The sequence below is a fragment of the Rhea pennata genome, chromosome 6 (assembly GCF_028389875.1).
Source record: "Rhea pennata isolate bPtePen1 chromosome 6, bPtePen1.pri, whole genome shotgun sequence".
Taxonomy (NCBI): domain Eukaryota; kingdom Metazoa; phylum Chordata; class Aves; order Rheiformes; family Rheidae; genus Rhea; species Rhea pennata.
The window spans coordinates 35,110,645-35,126,906 of NC_084668.1; the positions used below are offsets into that span (position 1 = coordinate 35,110,645).

Genomic DNA, 16,262 nt, shown 5'->3' on the forward strand with positions numbered 1-16,262 from the left:
AGCCCTATTTCTATCAGATGGAGCGTGGAGCTAGATCCCAGCTGATGTCAGTGCAATGCAACCAAAAAAAGCATCCTGGGAATATGGTGGGAATACCATTTTTGCATTGTGGCAAAGACAGCAGGAGAATGAGAGGTCTCAGGCATACCGAACAGTTAAGATACGTAATTTTTCCATTGCTCCTCTGCAGGCAGAAAAACATAGCAAAGATGGGACCCGGGGACTGTTACTATTTTATCATTTAATCCCAATCAGAGCAGGTTTAGGGAAAAAAACGCAAAAGGAACCAGAAACATAGCTATTTGAGAGCTCCCTCTGGGACAGACCTGCAAGTCCCAATATTCTTGTTTTGAAAACTCGTAGACAGAGACAGATTCTAATGTGAACAGCCACAGTTGCATCATAACCGTGATTATAAGAAATAAGAAAACCCTAGGGCAGATGAACAAACCACAGCAGATGAAGACTCCTTCCCCAAAGCAAAAACTCAATCCTGTTAAGCGCTAAGCGTGCTGAATGCCTTTTCAGGACAAGGGGAGTCAAAAGACTTCAGGCCAGAACCAGATTAGGCCCGTTCCGCTATTATTTCCAACCTTCCCTTGAAGCACTGGGCTTTGTTTTTTTGCCTCAGCCCAGAGAGCTGAGCGAGTCGGCTGGTGTTTCTGCTTTGGGATGGCATGTTCTGCTTTCCCACCAAACATCTCCTGTGTCTGGCCAGGGATCAGCTTGCAAAGTCCGCTGAGATTTTTGGATGCCCTAAGCTATGATTATGGTTTAAGCCCATTCATCCCTAATCCTGGAGGGTGCTCATTAGCTGCCCTGCAATTAAAGCCATTGCGTTGTCCACAGGGCACTGATTTGAAATAGGAGCCAAATGATGCCTGTTTTTAGGAAGGAGGGAGGGCATGGAAACCTGCTGTGCTACATTCTGGTCTCCTCTTTGGTTGCTGCAGTTTCAGAGAGCGGCTACCGGCTCGCTAGAGGCCATGAGACATTTGCTCCCACGCTCGCCCCGTGCAGAGATGCCCACAGGCCTGCATTGAAGCGTGTCTGAGGCAGAACCAAGTGCAGGAGAGGTGGGAGCTCAGAGCAGTGCAGCAGCCCTTGCTAATGGCTGCGAGTTACAGCAATTCCTCCCTGCTCCAGTCGATGCCAACAGCTGCGCTGCCTCCCTGGAGCCCCGGGGATGGGGAGGTGAGCAAAAACCACCTCTGCCCTACGTGCTTTTGGGAAGCTGTTTCTGGGTTGCACCTGCTGGAAGATGAAGATGGGATCTCAGCCTTAGCCCTTTCTTAAATACGCCTGCTGAAATCTGCTTTCTTGGCAAAGCAGAAGAGGGTCACAGCATCAGGCTTTCCACCTCGCTCTGATTTCCCTCTCTGCCTTTGCGGAGCAGCTGAACAGGCTCTTTTCCTCTTCAGAGCACTATGGCAGAACAGCTGCGTATGCAGCGGGTTACAACATGTGCACGCGGATAGGGAAATCAGGGCCTGGCAAAGCTGTGCTTATGCAAAAGTGCAACTTGTTTGTTTTTCATCTCAGGCTGCTTCCCTGAGGGGAAACATCAAATCTTTTTAAGGAGATCTTATTCCTACCATTGAGCAAATGGGCAAAATTAATCCTTCTGGAAACACCTTCCTTCACCTCCCCTATCAAGAAGCACGGATAGGGAATGCTCCCTGTGCACCAAGAACATCTGTCTGGAAAGAAGCCCATTTGAAAAGCAGGGGCAGCAAGGAAGAGCCAAAATGCATGGCAGAAACACACACATGCACTCAAGGATATCCATGTGGCATAAAGCCTGCTCCTGCTTCCCACGCAGCCCCTTCGGAGACAAGGCAGAGCGGGAGAAACAGGCTGGAGAAGGGAAGGTGAAGCGGCACTCTGTTGTGCCCGTAAAGCCCAGTCCGTTCACGATGCGGGACACAACCCGTGTGTGTTGCTTCAGCAAAGTTGACTGTGCCACTGAGGAAGAGGAGCGATTACTTAGCTATTGGGAAAAAAAAATACTCTGCTCGGAGAGCCCCGGAGCAAGCAGATTGCCAGTAGCCATAGCAACCAGCTCCGACTTGGAGGGGATCTCTCATGCGCAGAGAGGTGGCAGCTGATGGCACCAGCAGAGGCTGCGGAGCAGTGCAGTTGTGGCAAGCCGGGAGCTACTCCACACGCGGGCCCAAACCCCAAGGGGGACAGCGCTGCAGAGGGAAAAACATCCTGCCTTACAAAAAAGGAAAAAAGGAGGGGGGGCTTTGCCCTGCAGAAAAAAAAATCCATTGGAATGGAATAAAGCAACAGGTTCAGAATTTGGATAGACCAAAGCCTGCTCCATGCGAAGAGCGCTGGACTCTGTCAGGGAAGGACAGCTGTAACAGCTGGATGTTTCCCAGGGGAAGGCTAGGGAGCCTGAGCCAGGGACGCAGAGACCTTCATGCAGCAACAGAGCTGGGCCCTCGCCTGCCTCATCCCTGGGGAACAGCAAGAAAGCTGCCCCAACACAACCCATTACTCCAGGGCTTAACTGCACTGAGGCATGGCACAAATAATAAAACCTGCTCTGAACTGTCTGCAGCTCATGCAGACAAGACACAGAATTGGGACAGCCATTAGTCAGGTACAAGTGGTCGTACAGAAGGCTGGTGGCAAAAAGAGAGCCAGGAAGACGTGTCCCCATGCTCTCTCCTGGAGCACCACCCAGGCTGTAAGTCACACTGCTACTCAGTGCCTCCATGCCAGCCCACATCACTTATGATCTGCTCAGAGTGAGGATGGCAGGACTAGCCTGCAGAGTCTCAAATGCTGGGCGAGTTGGGTGCCCAGGGAAAGCCGTGGGTGTGCTGGTCAGAGCACAGCGGAAGAGCTCAGGGCAGCTCCCCTCTCGGTAAACCCTGCCTCCCACCACACAAGGAAGGCCTAGTTTTGTTTAAAAGCCTTCAATAAAAAAAACAGAAGGTTAAAAATAAGGGCCACCCAGGATTTCCTTGCCTTCGGAAACAACATTCCTCCTCGTGCCCTCATGCCCTTCCCCAAGACAAGCTGCAGAAGGGAGAGCGGGACTTCTGCTTCAGCCTCCCTCCTCCAGACCTGCTCCTGCCCTGTGGCACGGTCGCTCAGATCAGCCAGCGGTTTAGAGACTGCTTGAGGAAACTTCACATACTGAACTATCCTCCAGTTCACGGAAATGTTGCCGTGCGGGGGCGGGAGGAGGATGTGAAGCCCAGCAGCAGAGACCTTTCTCTAGGAAACCGAGGACTGACAAGGAGGTGAGAGGTTGGGAGGGTGGGAGGTATCCGACTGGAGAGGAAACGGGGGACTTCCACGGCCTGGAGCGAGACGCTTGGTTCTGGGAAAGGAAGTTCTCTCCTTTACGGCTGCTTGATGTTTGTTGGGATTTTGGTAACATATGCAGCTGTTCTCATCAGATTTCCATGTGGACGTTAACATAGACACACGCACTGTTGTATCAGAAAGCGGTAACTCTGAACAGCTGGGTGGCTTTCAAACTTTCCCACTGCTCCTTTTGCAGTCTCTTCCAGCTGTGCCCCCTGGCTGTTAGCCACCACCAAGACAAGTTCTCCACTCCCCCAGCGATAGCTTTTGCACCCAGTGCTGGAGAGGGGGCAGCTGCAAACCCAAGCACACTCCAGCAAGTTTCTCAGAGCTTTTCCTCCACTCTGCTCTTTGCAAAGCTTCATAATCAATGACAACTCCAACCTTACCAATAAGGTCCATCCTCTCCATAAGCAACTTCCTGACTGAAGAACCAATACCTTTAAACATCCCTGTCACAGGTTACTATCACACAAAAATGGCATTAACTTTCAATCTGAGATGGGGGAAAGAGGAGAGATAGATGGCACAACAGCCCGAAGACCCCTGCAAATCAGCGTTCCCCGCTGGGTGCCATTACACACCCCTTGCCATTGCTCCCGGTGGCAGTGGAGCTGGAGGTATCACAAGGGAAGGCAATCAATCAGATCAATCAAAATTGTGATTCTGCCCACAGCAGTGGCATGTTGAGACCCAGCCAAGTGCAGGAGACCAGTCTGAACTCCTAAACTGGAGAGGATTGAAGAGGTTGTTGGCAGAGGTCTCATGTCAAGCAAAGAGAAATCCAAGCTCTTCTCAAGAAAACAGTGACCCCAAAAAACAGTAACTTAATCTCTCCTCTTTCTCTACAACAGCCAAAGGAACATGGAAATGTTTTTTTTTTCTTTCACTAGGACTAACCACTCTCCAATCACCCCTCAATGCCTAAAATACACCCTCTTCCCTTTTCCCAGATGCCAAGACCCTTCATCACTATTGCTAACCAGCTATCCCAACACCCTTCATCCTCATGACATTTCAGCAAGTCAGAGGAATGCTGGCTGGTTCAAGACATGCTTAAAAAGTCCTTCTTCTGCCCAGGCTATTCGTTCTACTCAGTACGAGACCAATGGGTGCCATCGCTGAAATGGCCATCTTCACTTCCTGTGGGATCAGCTCTCATTATTTGCCTGAATTGTTGTGTACTCCTTGTTCCCCCTCAGCCTGCTGGTGCAGTGGAGGGTACTGCTGCTCCTTCACCATGCTCGGTTGCATTGCTTTCTGTGATGGGTGGTACTGTTGGGCCAGAGCAGGCCAAGTTGCTAGCTGCTAAGAGTAAGCCTGGAAAATTAAGAGAGCACAGTAGAAATTGCCTGCTCCCTTTATTCTCTCTGGGTTAGCATAGGTATATGCTCCATCACATCCTGGGCCAACTGCATTATACCCAGTGTATGACCACGTTCATTTTTTGTCCAGACCTTTCCACTTCTGCCAAGCAATAACCCCATTCTGCTGTCTCAACTGACCTCCAAAGCAGAATATCCAAGACAATAAAAATGCAATGTCTGCCTGGAAACCACCTAGGCAAACAGCCAGATCTGTAGCCCAGCTCTTCACCTCAAGGCTCAGAGCCAAAATCCTGCTCTCAGACACAACTCCTCCTGAAGCCAGCGATAGGAGCAGACCGATATCTGCTCATCGCTATTTGGCCACCAGTTACTATGCAATCTGGGCACAGGCTGGAATCTCTGCTGGTGTAAAGCAGCTGAGCTCCACAACTGAGAATAATCTTTAACCTAAGGGAGTAAAAGGGGTTGTAACTACAGCAGAAGTATTCAGCAGAAAACTCAAAGCAGACAAATAGATTTCTGGTGATGCTAACCAGAACTATGAAGTAGCAAGTAGCTAGTACTCCTTATCATGGCAGAAAGGACTCCTGGGCTGTAAATAGTAACTCATATAGGCACAAAGCTTTGCTATAAACTGAAGTATGAGATACCTACATGTCATACAGGAAACTTCTGCTCTTACAGTGTTAATATGGGAGGCTTGGAGATCAGAGCACTAAACAAGTTACTTATTAAGTTGTGCTTAACAAGGCCAGAAGTGTAGTACCAAAATATTTTTCAACCATCAGGATTAGAAAATTTGGAGATAGAAATGGATGTTTGAATAGCTTGCACCATGAACTTCTACTGCTCTTGTCCTCTATTTCCTTGCCTAGGTCATCAGAAGCAGCCTATGCATTCGGCCTTGTTCTGGTGAGCTCTTAAGGAGACATGCTTACCGAAAGGTTTTTCTGAAAAGATGTCTTACTATTTACACAGCCCTCTTGATACACGTACTAGGTTATGATTCCCAAATTCTGCTTCCTCCCAGATCTCACCATCTTAGGTCTGATTCTCTCCTCTCCTGCCTTTAAGCTTTTACTTTCAAAAGTGCCCAGGAAATGTGTCATTTTGCCAACTTGAGGCATGCTTGGAATTGATAATGACCATCTGTAGGACCTCTCCAACAGTACTCGCTGTGCTAAGCTTCCCTCTCATCTTCCTATTAAAATATACATTTATGTGTGCATTTATATGAGGAAGAACAGCTTATTATTCACATCCAATTTTACATCTAACTTTTTTGCTAAGCCTGCTGTGAAAGGCGCCAGAGATGGTCTTGTCTGAGACAGCCTCCTGCTCTCAAGGTGAATGGTAAGAAACAGGCGTCCTTTTCACATCCTTTTCAGAAGCAACAAGAAAGAGCCATCTTCAAGTGAGCTGCTCCAGACTGTGCTGATCTATATCTGGAGAGTAGGAGGCTGAGCAACCCTCCCTCTGTAATGCAAGCATCCAAAGAAAGAATGCTTCTGCAGAAGGGTGACCATTTATGAGAAAACTGCCTACATCCAGTCTCTCCCAATCACTGCATTTCCTTCAATTAATAACCTAATTTTCCCCAAACTAGGGTGCAGCGACTATCGTTAAACTCTAAAATTACATCTGCCTTGCTTGCCAGCACTTAGTAGTTTGGGGCTCAGCACAGCCACAGCCATTATCTGGGCAAACAAGAGGTTTATTCTCAGCAGCTTTCTTTGAACACGGCTTTCAGAATTGTTAACATGGACCCACGTTCTGGAAAAGGCAATTTGTCTTCATCACCAAGAAGGAAAACATACCATGAACTAATTAACACTGATGAGTCGTGCTGCCTCATACTTTCACATCAATCTGAGTGGCACACCAGGGATGAGACGTACGTGTGTGTGTGTGCGTGCGTGTGTGTTAGTGGCATTACACCGCTGTACACCAGCTGAGACCTGACCCAGGCATTCTCATCTGGTTGCAGACGGAAGACAGTAGTAAGTACGTGTTAAGTATAGATGCTTAGCAATGCAAAGCAAGAGAATCATAATGCAACTGCAGCAAAACCAGATGGCTTAACAACCCACGGCTGCCTCTGTAGCAGGATCTGTTTACATAGACACTGGTTCCAATGTGCAGTTGACAACCCACCATAACAGGGCATGGGGGGGGACGTTTGTCCAGCAACCTTGCAGCTGGGTATGGCCCTGGCAATACAGCTGATGGGACTATGAGGTCCTCTGCAGTTGAGCAACAAAGAGACCATATTTCTGCTGCTACTGGAAACCCCCCCGTCATCTTTAAACAAGCACACGCAGTTCTGCAATCTTTCCAAAAGCAGAAATGCAACCGTGCCCAGTGCCAGAGCAACTTTGGGGAAGCTTTGCGCCACACTAACCATTTAAGGTCAAACAGCCCATTAGCCAACCCAAACTAGCACTCAAGAGGGCTCAGATCACAGCTAAGCCTGGTTAAACACCCTGATAAATGCCTATCGACTTAATAAGCATTTCTGGAAATAAGTTCAGCTTTATTAACATTCAGCACCGCTTGCTCCCCCGCAGCTGTGTCACTCCAGTCTACACGCAGCCAGAACACACGTGCTCCTTACACTGCCTGCTCCAGCTTAGGGTATGTTCCTGCTCTCCCTCCCTCCCCACCACTGCCTCCTTCCAGAAAATCACACCAGCTGCTCATCTTTTTTTCTAGTCATCTGTGAGAAGTGAGCGCTCAGGGCCACAGGCCGACCGCGGGGCCCCGGCTCTGCCCCAGGGCTCCCCCGACCCCCGAAGGCGACGCAGCCTTCTAAGAGCAGCGTTTTTCTGCCGAAAACGGCAGGCGCTGGGCCGGGCCGGGCCGGCCGCGGGACACCCCGCTGCGACACACGGAGGGCCGCGCCGCGCCACAGCGCACCACACACTGCCACCGCCGCGCGCACCGCCGCCCCCTTATATAGCGCCCTAAAAATAGCTCGCCGCGCGCCGCCTTGTAGGGCGGTGGGGAGGGAGGGGGCGGGAGCCGCGGCGCCGACCAATCGGCGCCGCCGCCACCGCCCGGGCCCCGCCCCCCGCGGCCTGGGCGGCATCGCCATTGGGCGACAGTGACTTCAGGCACGGCGCTCCCTCCTCTTTGCTTCCCCCCCCTCCCCGCCACCGCCCCCCCGCGCCGGCGTTTACCCTACATGGTCACGCGCTGCCTGAGTGGGCCGCGCGGCTGCGCGCGCGGGGGGGAGGGGCGGCCGTGAGGCGGCGGCGGCGGCCGTTGCGGGGGGGGGGGGCGCGGGCTGGGTTTGCTGAGGGAAGGGGGGGAAGGAAAAAGCGGGTGGGGGGGGGGGGAACGTGGTTCCCGAAAATAAAGCGTGTAGGGGGCGGGAGCGGGAGGAGGCGAGCGCGCATGGCTGCTGCGCGGGGCTGCGCGGCGGCGGAGCCCCGGTGTGGCGGCCGCGGGGTGCACGGTGCGCGCTGGGCGCCTCTCGCCGTCCGCCGAGCCCCCGGCGGGCCCCCCCCCCCCCCGGCCCCTCTCCTCCTGCCTTCCCTCCGCATCGATCCCCCCCCCCATCTCTCCTCCTTTTTTTTTTTTTTTTTTTTTAAAGTGTGACTGAAACAAAACAAAGCAAAAGGGACGTTGGATCTATCATTGGTTGCTTTTCCTCCTTTTTTTTTTTTTTATGATCAAAAACAACCCCCTCCAGAGCAAACAAACACACACAAAAGCAGAAAGAAAGGGTTTTGCTCAGCAGCAGCATGGATGTCTTGGCTAGTTATAGTATATTCCAGGAACTCCAGCTTGTCCACGACACCGGCTACTTCTCAGCTTTGCCATCCTTGGAGGAAAACTGGCAGCAGGTGAATCATTTAAATTACTCCTGTAAATCTCTTAAGTGCAGACAGTCGATGCATTGGGGCTGCATTTCTGACTTCATTTTATTTTTGTTCTTTAATTCAGGGTTGGCTTTTTTTTTTTCTTTTTCCGCGTGGGTAGACCTTTAAATCTCTATTTTTTTTTATTTTTTTGCACTGACAAACTGAGCAGTCCATTCAAATCTGTCTGCCTTCAGTCCTTTCTAAGCACGCACCTGAGATCCGGTGAATTCTTTAGTGTTTTGTTTTTGTGATGACTACTATTTTTATTTTATTTTTCAGCTTAGATTTTTTTGTTATTGTTGTTCTTTTAAGCAAGGCTGATCACTTACCAGCCAGTGCTGACAACTGGCAGCTGGTGGAAACGGAATAGATCACTCTTATTTTCAGGTAATTAGTATATGTCAATAAAAATCCTGGCTTAATTCAGAGATGTGGGGTGGGCAGGTATGTGGACTGAGTAGTAAAAGATTTTAGGATAAATTCTGTAACCGGGGAGGTGACTTTTTTCTTTCTTTTTTTTTTCTTTTTCCCCTTTTTTCTTATTTTTCTTTTTTTTCTCTCTCTCTTTTTTTTTAGGAGGTGGGAGAAACACACACTTATTGCTGCGTCTTAAAACAATGACGCCTTAGGCTGGCTTCAGTAAACCAGTGTGTTTTGAGGCACCATACGATTACTATGTAGAAAGAATTAGGATATTTTAAAAGGGAGAAATCAAGTATTACAAATACATTAAAATGATGATTAGTGGTATGAATAAATATCAAGGAGAAGAGTAGGTTACAGAGAAAGCAGTTGTGTAAAATCAACTATGGACCCAAATGCATAGGATTATAAATAGTTATCAGGATTCTGAGGGAAAAGGAAAGGTAGGATTCCTTATTATGGCAGGATATCATGAGATATTCCCATTTCTTGATAGGATTTTTTGGAAGAGGCAATACACTAGTCAAAATTCTGTGAACTAGTTGGTGTCTTTTTTAAAAAAAAAAAAAGAAAAGAAACCCAAAACCCCACTGGTCTGTGGGAATAGTGGAGTGTGGCTGGAGTGACATGTGGTGCTGCTGAAGGCATGGACCCACCAAGAATCGTGAGCCACTGAATTTCACTCTGCAAGAATTCACTTGATCCTGGCTAGTGTAGAGGGTGACATGTGTTAGTTCCCCACTCACTGACTCTTTGGGACATTCATTTAATTTTCCTTAGGAGTGGTGAGGGGGTGAGAAATGTGGGTGGTAGGACTTCAGGAGAGTACTTGGGCTATAGTGGTGACAACCAGCTGGACTGTGGCTGGATCCTTAAAGGTTTACCCTAGTAAAACTGTTTTGTCTTCAGCTTTGTGTCTCTGCGCGTGTGTGTACGCACGCTTACGAGAGGTTTATTATCAGCCACATTCAGGATTTCGTTTGCAAAATGACTGATTCAACTTTGCTTTATCCTCCAAACGGGTGGGAATGCTTTTTGTTATTAATATTCAGCTTGCACATCCATGATGGTCACATCTGATTTCCTTTTATATTTTTAACATGCTAATTAAACTGAAGAGGTTAATATAATTTCATTAAAAAACCCCACACATTTAATTCTATAGCATCCTTGTTGCTGAATCAGTTACATATTAATAACAGTCCAGACAGTCCAAAGCAAGATAATCTGTTGACATAGCCAGCATGCTTTAGGCAGTACTGTATGTGATACTCTGTCTCCTGCTGCCCTCTTTTACGTGAGGAAGAGCAGCAGTTTGTTTTATACAGCACAGTGTGTCTATCCAATCCCACTGTTATTACTGGGAAATTTAAACTAACACTCTTCTGGTTAAATCCCACTAACTCTCCACATACCTTTGAAAAGAAAAGTTGAAAATAATTTATTACGTTTCCCCTCAAATCCTCTAACCAGTGTGTGATGTTTCATAACATATCCTGTATTTACAGTTTGTTGTTGTTCCTTTTTCCGTGTTGCTTTGCTGCTGGACTCTTTGCAAACAAGGTGGGGGAAGGAGGAGGAGAGGGAAACTGCTGGAGTAGTAGTAGGAGCAGTTAAAGTTGACTGTACAATATGTGCTGTCGTACAGACTTGGCAGACCCACTGACACAGAGACCCTGATTTCATTCCTCTGAATGACTTTCAAATGTAGCCAGGTCTTAAGGATTTATTTACATTAGGCAAACAGTAGCAACTTTGAGACAAAGTATGTGTGTGTGTGTGTGTTCCTAGAAGTGTCCTTTTAAACAGGCAGGCTGCAAGACCCCAGGGAAGACAGCTGACTGAGCACTGACTGATCCCTGCAGGAAGCCTCAGGATTGGGAAGCAGCAGCTTTAGTTTTGAGTGAAAACACTTGAACCGTTCATCCTTCTGCTCTCATGAAGAGCTCTGGCGCAACACCTGTGCTCCACGGAGGCTCCAGAGTGGAGCTTCTCCCAGCAACGGGGCAACGCCTCCGGGAAATTACTTCAGTCTCTTGAAAGGGGAGAAGTCATTGTTTGGGTCAAGAGCAGGCTTCCTTACCACTTCGCAAACTCAAGTTGTTTTGTGATTAGCAGGCTACTAATGCTTGCTGTGGAGAGGTTAGTCTGTGACCATTCTTACTCCTGGAAATGGTGTTCACTGCTGTACCATAAATATATACTTGCCCCGCTGAAAGCTTGAGAGAGCTTTCGGGTGAAAGTGTTGACAAAGTCTGGTCTTCCTTTTCTCCTGAGTTTAGCCCACTCTTTTGTGGGTGCTTTCTGAGGATTATAGAGCTGGGGCAGTTGCTTGTGTTTCCGATTGTGAAACATCAGTCACTTGTGGAGGGCACTGAGAGCAGAGGCAGGTTGCTAATTACTTACATGCAGTCAGCTGGCCTCTCCCCCTTTTTCCTTCCCACTGCAAGGGAGGAAGTTTGGTATCTTCTCTTTTGACACTTAGTGCTGGAGCTAAATGAGGGCAACTTGGCAATATGTATAGCACAAACAGATTTTAGGTAGGAAGAGATTGTCATCTGCTTATGGCGGTTTCTTTTTCAGGAGGAAAAATACAAACAAAAAGCCCCTCACTACACATCAAACATAGTTTAAATTTTAAAAGTAGAAATACTTAAAGTGGAAGCTGGAACTGAAGCCGTGATGTGATTGACACTATTTTTGAACACATACTGATGGCAAAGGAGGGCTTGGATTTTAGACGACAAAAACTTAACTTTACTGTGAGTGTCCTGTTCTCCTTCAGGCAAAACACTTTTGAGGTCAGAAGGTTTTTTTCAGAGTGAGGAGGACAGGATCTCATGAGTAACTTGTAGCACAGGTTCATCAGGAGAGAGAGGACTGCATTTGTTCTCTTTCAGTGGCGTTGATCGACCGTGACACTAAGGGACATTAAAGAGAGTGGTGGGCTGTGTACATTCAAAAATCAGGCTTTCACTGTACATCAGCATGCTGGTAACCTGAAATTTGTGTGTTTCTGTCTGGTGTTGGTTTCAGCCTTGCTCTAATTGGAGCCGTCCTTATTGCTGTCTGTTTCAGCGAGCTGACTCCACCTATCTGAACCTGCTGGGGAGGGATTTTGGCACCTGCATCTTTGCTCTTGTGTGGTGTGAGGGTCTCTGGTCACATCTGCCATTGTTTAGGGATTGTTGTCTGATGTGGCATTCTTGAGGTTGGAACCAGACTGCCGGGAGAGACAACAGGAGGTCAGAGTGCCTTGTTACTCTGCAGAGGAAGGAAGTGGGTAGCAGGCTGTTTGTTGGGATGTAGTTGCGAGGGGAGTAGTCCATGCAGCTGCACGTGGTCCCACCAAGCACCAAAGAGGGCACCAAGCTGCCAAAAGGGGGAAGGCAAGCGGTGGGTTTTGGGACGGGATTGACACTGTCTTGCTGTCTGTTCCTTACACTGACCCTCACTACATCATGTGAGTGATCATTAGGAGATCAGTGTGCTGAGGGCATTTTCTGTAGCCTGGTATGTTTTTTCATAGGCATAAGATTTCAAGCCACCTCTACTATCCTTAGCCCCTGTGGAGAGCTTGGGACTCACTATCCCTGTGTGCAGAGGGAGGTCTGATCAGGAGACATCTTTGGGCTCTCTCCATTTTCTGTTGGGGGCCATTGGGCAGCCTTTAGCATGGTGATTTCTATAATGTCAGTACAGGAGTGCAAAGAGCAAGTAGATGCACAGGGTGACTGTGCACGTGATTGATTCAGGAGATTTCTGAAACCAGCAGGGTATAGGTGTCGAATCTGAGCTTACGGATAGATCCTCTGAAAGACAGCCAGCTTTTCACACGTGTATCATTGGGCAGAATAAGTCTTACTGGCTGGCAGAAATGGGAATAGAATTGTATTTTTTTGTTAACCATTGCCTGGTAAGGTTTTCTCTTGCCTTGATTGACCCAGTTACTCTTAGCTACAGTAAGCTGTGATTTTTCCAAGCAGAAGGGATGCTGAAATTGCCTGTAAAGCACAGGGTTAAGGAAACATTTGTTTTGTTCTTGGCTCTGCGGCAGAGTCTTCTTTCCACATCTCTGAGCACACCTTCAAGCCTTAGTTTCCTCTTCTCTGAAATGACTGACAGCAGTAACGCTAAGGCACAGTCTTTGTGGGACTGGAAGGTTGAATTGACCCATTCTGGCAAAGTGTGTTGAGATTTCCGTGCTGTGTGGGAGCAGAGTATCCCAAGGTGACTAATCTAGCAGAGCTCTGTTGCATCTTGATTCTGACTTCTGTTTGGCAGACAGGGTCATTTTCAGGCCTATAGCAAAAATTTCCACTGCTACTGAAAAGAAATAAATCACGCTGAAGAACATTCCTGCCTCCCCATCGTCTCCATTGTTCTAGTTTAATGGCATAGTTGGCCACTACATAAACTAAACCATCTCTTTTAATATTGCTATTTCATCTTGGTTCCAGTCACAGTGTAACACATTTCTTAAGTGCTTATAGTACATCATGACTCTTGAGAATAACTTGCAGAAATGGTTGCCTTCCAAGAACAGCCACATGTGTAATGCAGTGTATTTCGGACTCTGAGCTCTGGTGTGTTTGTAGCTGCAGGTTCACTGCTTGCTCCATGTGCTGAAAGCAAGCTCCTGTCACCTTATAGAAAGAAATGGGGAGGGAGGAAAGACAAACAAACCAAAACTGCTGTCTGTGTTGTTTTCTGATTCCTTAATTACAGAATCTGCTGTTACAAATGATTATTTCTTAGTACTGTGAAAGCGTAGAGCTCTACAAACCACATTATAAATGTTAAATAGCTTATTTTATGTATGATTTACAGCATGTGATTTTTGAAAGGGGTAGATGTCTTTAATGCACAATCACAACGTGGGTACTAAATTAGAAAATATTTTCTCTTATTTTCTCTTATTTGGTACGCTTTAACCTCCCCTCCCCCCCCCCCGAATCACTCATGGCCTTATGTCCTATTAAACAGGCAATACATATATAAGAGCATACTGCGTAAAAATCATGATATATAGCTAGTTTGCAATGTGATACTTCCATGTGGAAATGCCAGGAGGTCTTCAGTTTCATATAGTAATTTTACACTTAACGCTTTTCAAGGTGGAGGCAAATGGTCACTTCTGGATATTCTCAAATTATTTGAAGCTTTGTCAAATGATTCTCCTCTGAGAAGGGTCTCGTGTATTGGTTGTCCATTCTGTATTAGGAAATGTGTTACTGGGATGTGAGAGGAAGCTGCTTTTATTTCAATCTGTAGCTGCATATGAAGAACCTTGCTTGCAATTGTCCTTATAAAACAAAGGAATTTTGCTCACTGGCTGAGCAGCATTGGTGCTCAGTATGCTAAGCAGTGGGATAGTAGTACATCATCTCATACCAGGTCTGTCACGTCCTGCAGAGGGAAGAAAAACTGTAAGCATTTGATCACCACACTCAAAACCTCAGCAAAAGTTATTCACAGCTGTTGTAATTGATGGGAGTTTTCCTCTTTGATGATAAAGCTGAATTCCAGGGTTAATTAAGATGTTTTTAAGCGTGGTGCTGAAGCCCTCTTAGTTTCCCTTCTGTTTCTCTGGACTCTCAAGTTCCTCTTGCTCATTCTTTCATGTATGAATCTACAACACCCTCACCACTTTCAAACTCCCAGCAATGCTCAAGAGCTGAGGGTGTCATTTCTGTGGCTCTTAGCAGGCTTAAGTCCCTGCCATAGTCCGTCTCTGAATTTCTTCTCCCCACAGGTCCTCTTTTTACTATTGATAACAGCTTCTGTCTTCATCCAAATTAACTTGGATTTGAATTTGCATGGGTCAGTTGATTCTGTAACAAACAAACAAAAAAGACCTGCCAGGGAAAGAACCTCCCCTCCTCCCATATTTTTCTGGGCGGAGAACAGATTTGCAGTGTAGATGTTACAAAGGAATGTTTCCCAGCCTGGTGCTGTTGTGCTCAAGACCATGCTTTTTCTTTCCTTTGGTTTCTGTCTTGGTAGGTGTTACACATGTTCTGCGTGTCTGAGTCTGGTGCTCTCTTGACTGGATCTCCTTTCCAGCATTGGCACTTTGAATTCAAAAATCCCATGCCTGGTTCCCAAAACACTATAAGATTGTCTTTAAAAGCAAGGACTTTTTAAATTCGATGTTCTTTTCATTTTCTTTGTTTCTGAGCCATTGAATATTTATTTTATTGTCTTTTTCTCTAAAAAAAAAAAAAAAAAAAGGGGGGGGGGAGAAAAGCTGGGTTTTCAGGCAATTAGGTGACTGCGTGAGTAATAAGAAAATGCCAGCTATTGTGAGGGCTACAGCTTAAGCTTGCAAGCCGGCAGCACTGAGATAAAGCACATGTTGGAGGGAGGCTGCATGTGGCTGTGTTAGCTGGGCTGCGCTAGCTGTTGCTGGTCCAGCAGCAGCTGGGGAAGAAGTCTGCCTGGCTGTTCAGGTTGCTAGGCGGGTTGTGAGAGCAGGGCTCAAATCTCATTTCCCTTCGTAGAACAAATTGCTTCAGTCTTTGTGCTCAAAGATACTTAGGCATTTTGAATTTCACCAAAAAGCCAGAACCTTTGCTTCTCAGTTTTTCAGTTATGAAATTATGATAGCAGCAGCTTCTGCTTTTCTCACAGAGGTGCTGTGAGGATAAGTATTAATATCCGAGGTGCTCAGGTACCATGGTTGGAAGCAAGAGGGGATTGTTTAAGTACATGGGGAAACAGCCAGCACCCTCAAAAGTATGCTGTTACAAATCCCTGCCATTTTAGTTCATATATTTGCAGTGATATGTGCTGAAACTGTAGGACAGCTCCCCTCTCTGAGAACCCTCAGCTAGGTTTAGGATTGCCTGTGTTAAAATAAAATAAAATGTCTGAAAAGTGAACTTAAATCCCCCTTCTCTGAAATGTGTGGCAGCTTTGAAACAACTTGCATGTAGAACTACTTTGACCCCACCTCTAGGTTTTTGAAAGAGGTGTCAAAGAGGAGTTGGGTGTAGGAAATTCAAGCATGAAGGCAGGAAAGTTTTTGTTTAAAGGGTTTAATATATTAGCAAGCTGCTCTGATGCTCTTAATGCTTTTAAAGCAGGTAGTTTTTCTCTCCCCCTTCTTTCACGTGAAGGATCCTTTCTGATCCAGGACATTTCTGCTCGGTGCAACTGTGTATGCATTACATGTGCTATTGTTTAGAGAAATATTAAGATGCGTGGGGTAAGATTTTACAATATGCACTAAAGAATCTGAGTCACTTATGCATAGACTGCATATTAATGCTTGCTGAAGGTCCTGCACTTAAGTGTCATAGTAGTTTTGAGCACG

At 46.9% G+C, this 16,262-nt stretch overlaps 1 protein-coding gene across 4 annotated transcripts in view; it reads left to right on the forward strand.

Annotated features, from left to right (window-relative positions):
• The first annotated feature begins 8,268 nt into the window (after nt 1-8,268).
• The window catches only part of KLF7 (KLF transcription factor 7), a 95,982-nt gene continuing 87,988 nt past the window's right edge, over nt 8,269-16,262 (forward strand). For all 4 annotated transcript variants that reach the window (XR_009958783.1, XR_009958782.1, XM_062578808.1 and 1 more), the window contains exon 1: nt 8,269-8,503. Coding sequence is in view for 2 of the 4 variants with exons in the window: in XM_062578808.1 (XP_062434792.1) it covers nt 8,402-8,503 (102 nt within the window). In the remaining 2 variants the exon portion in view is untranslated. The remainder of the gene's footprint in view (nt 8,504-16,262) is intronic.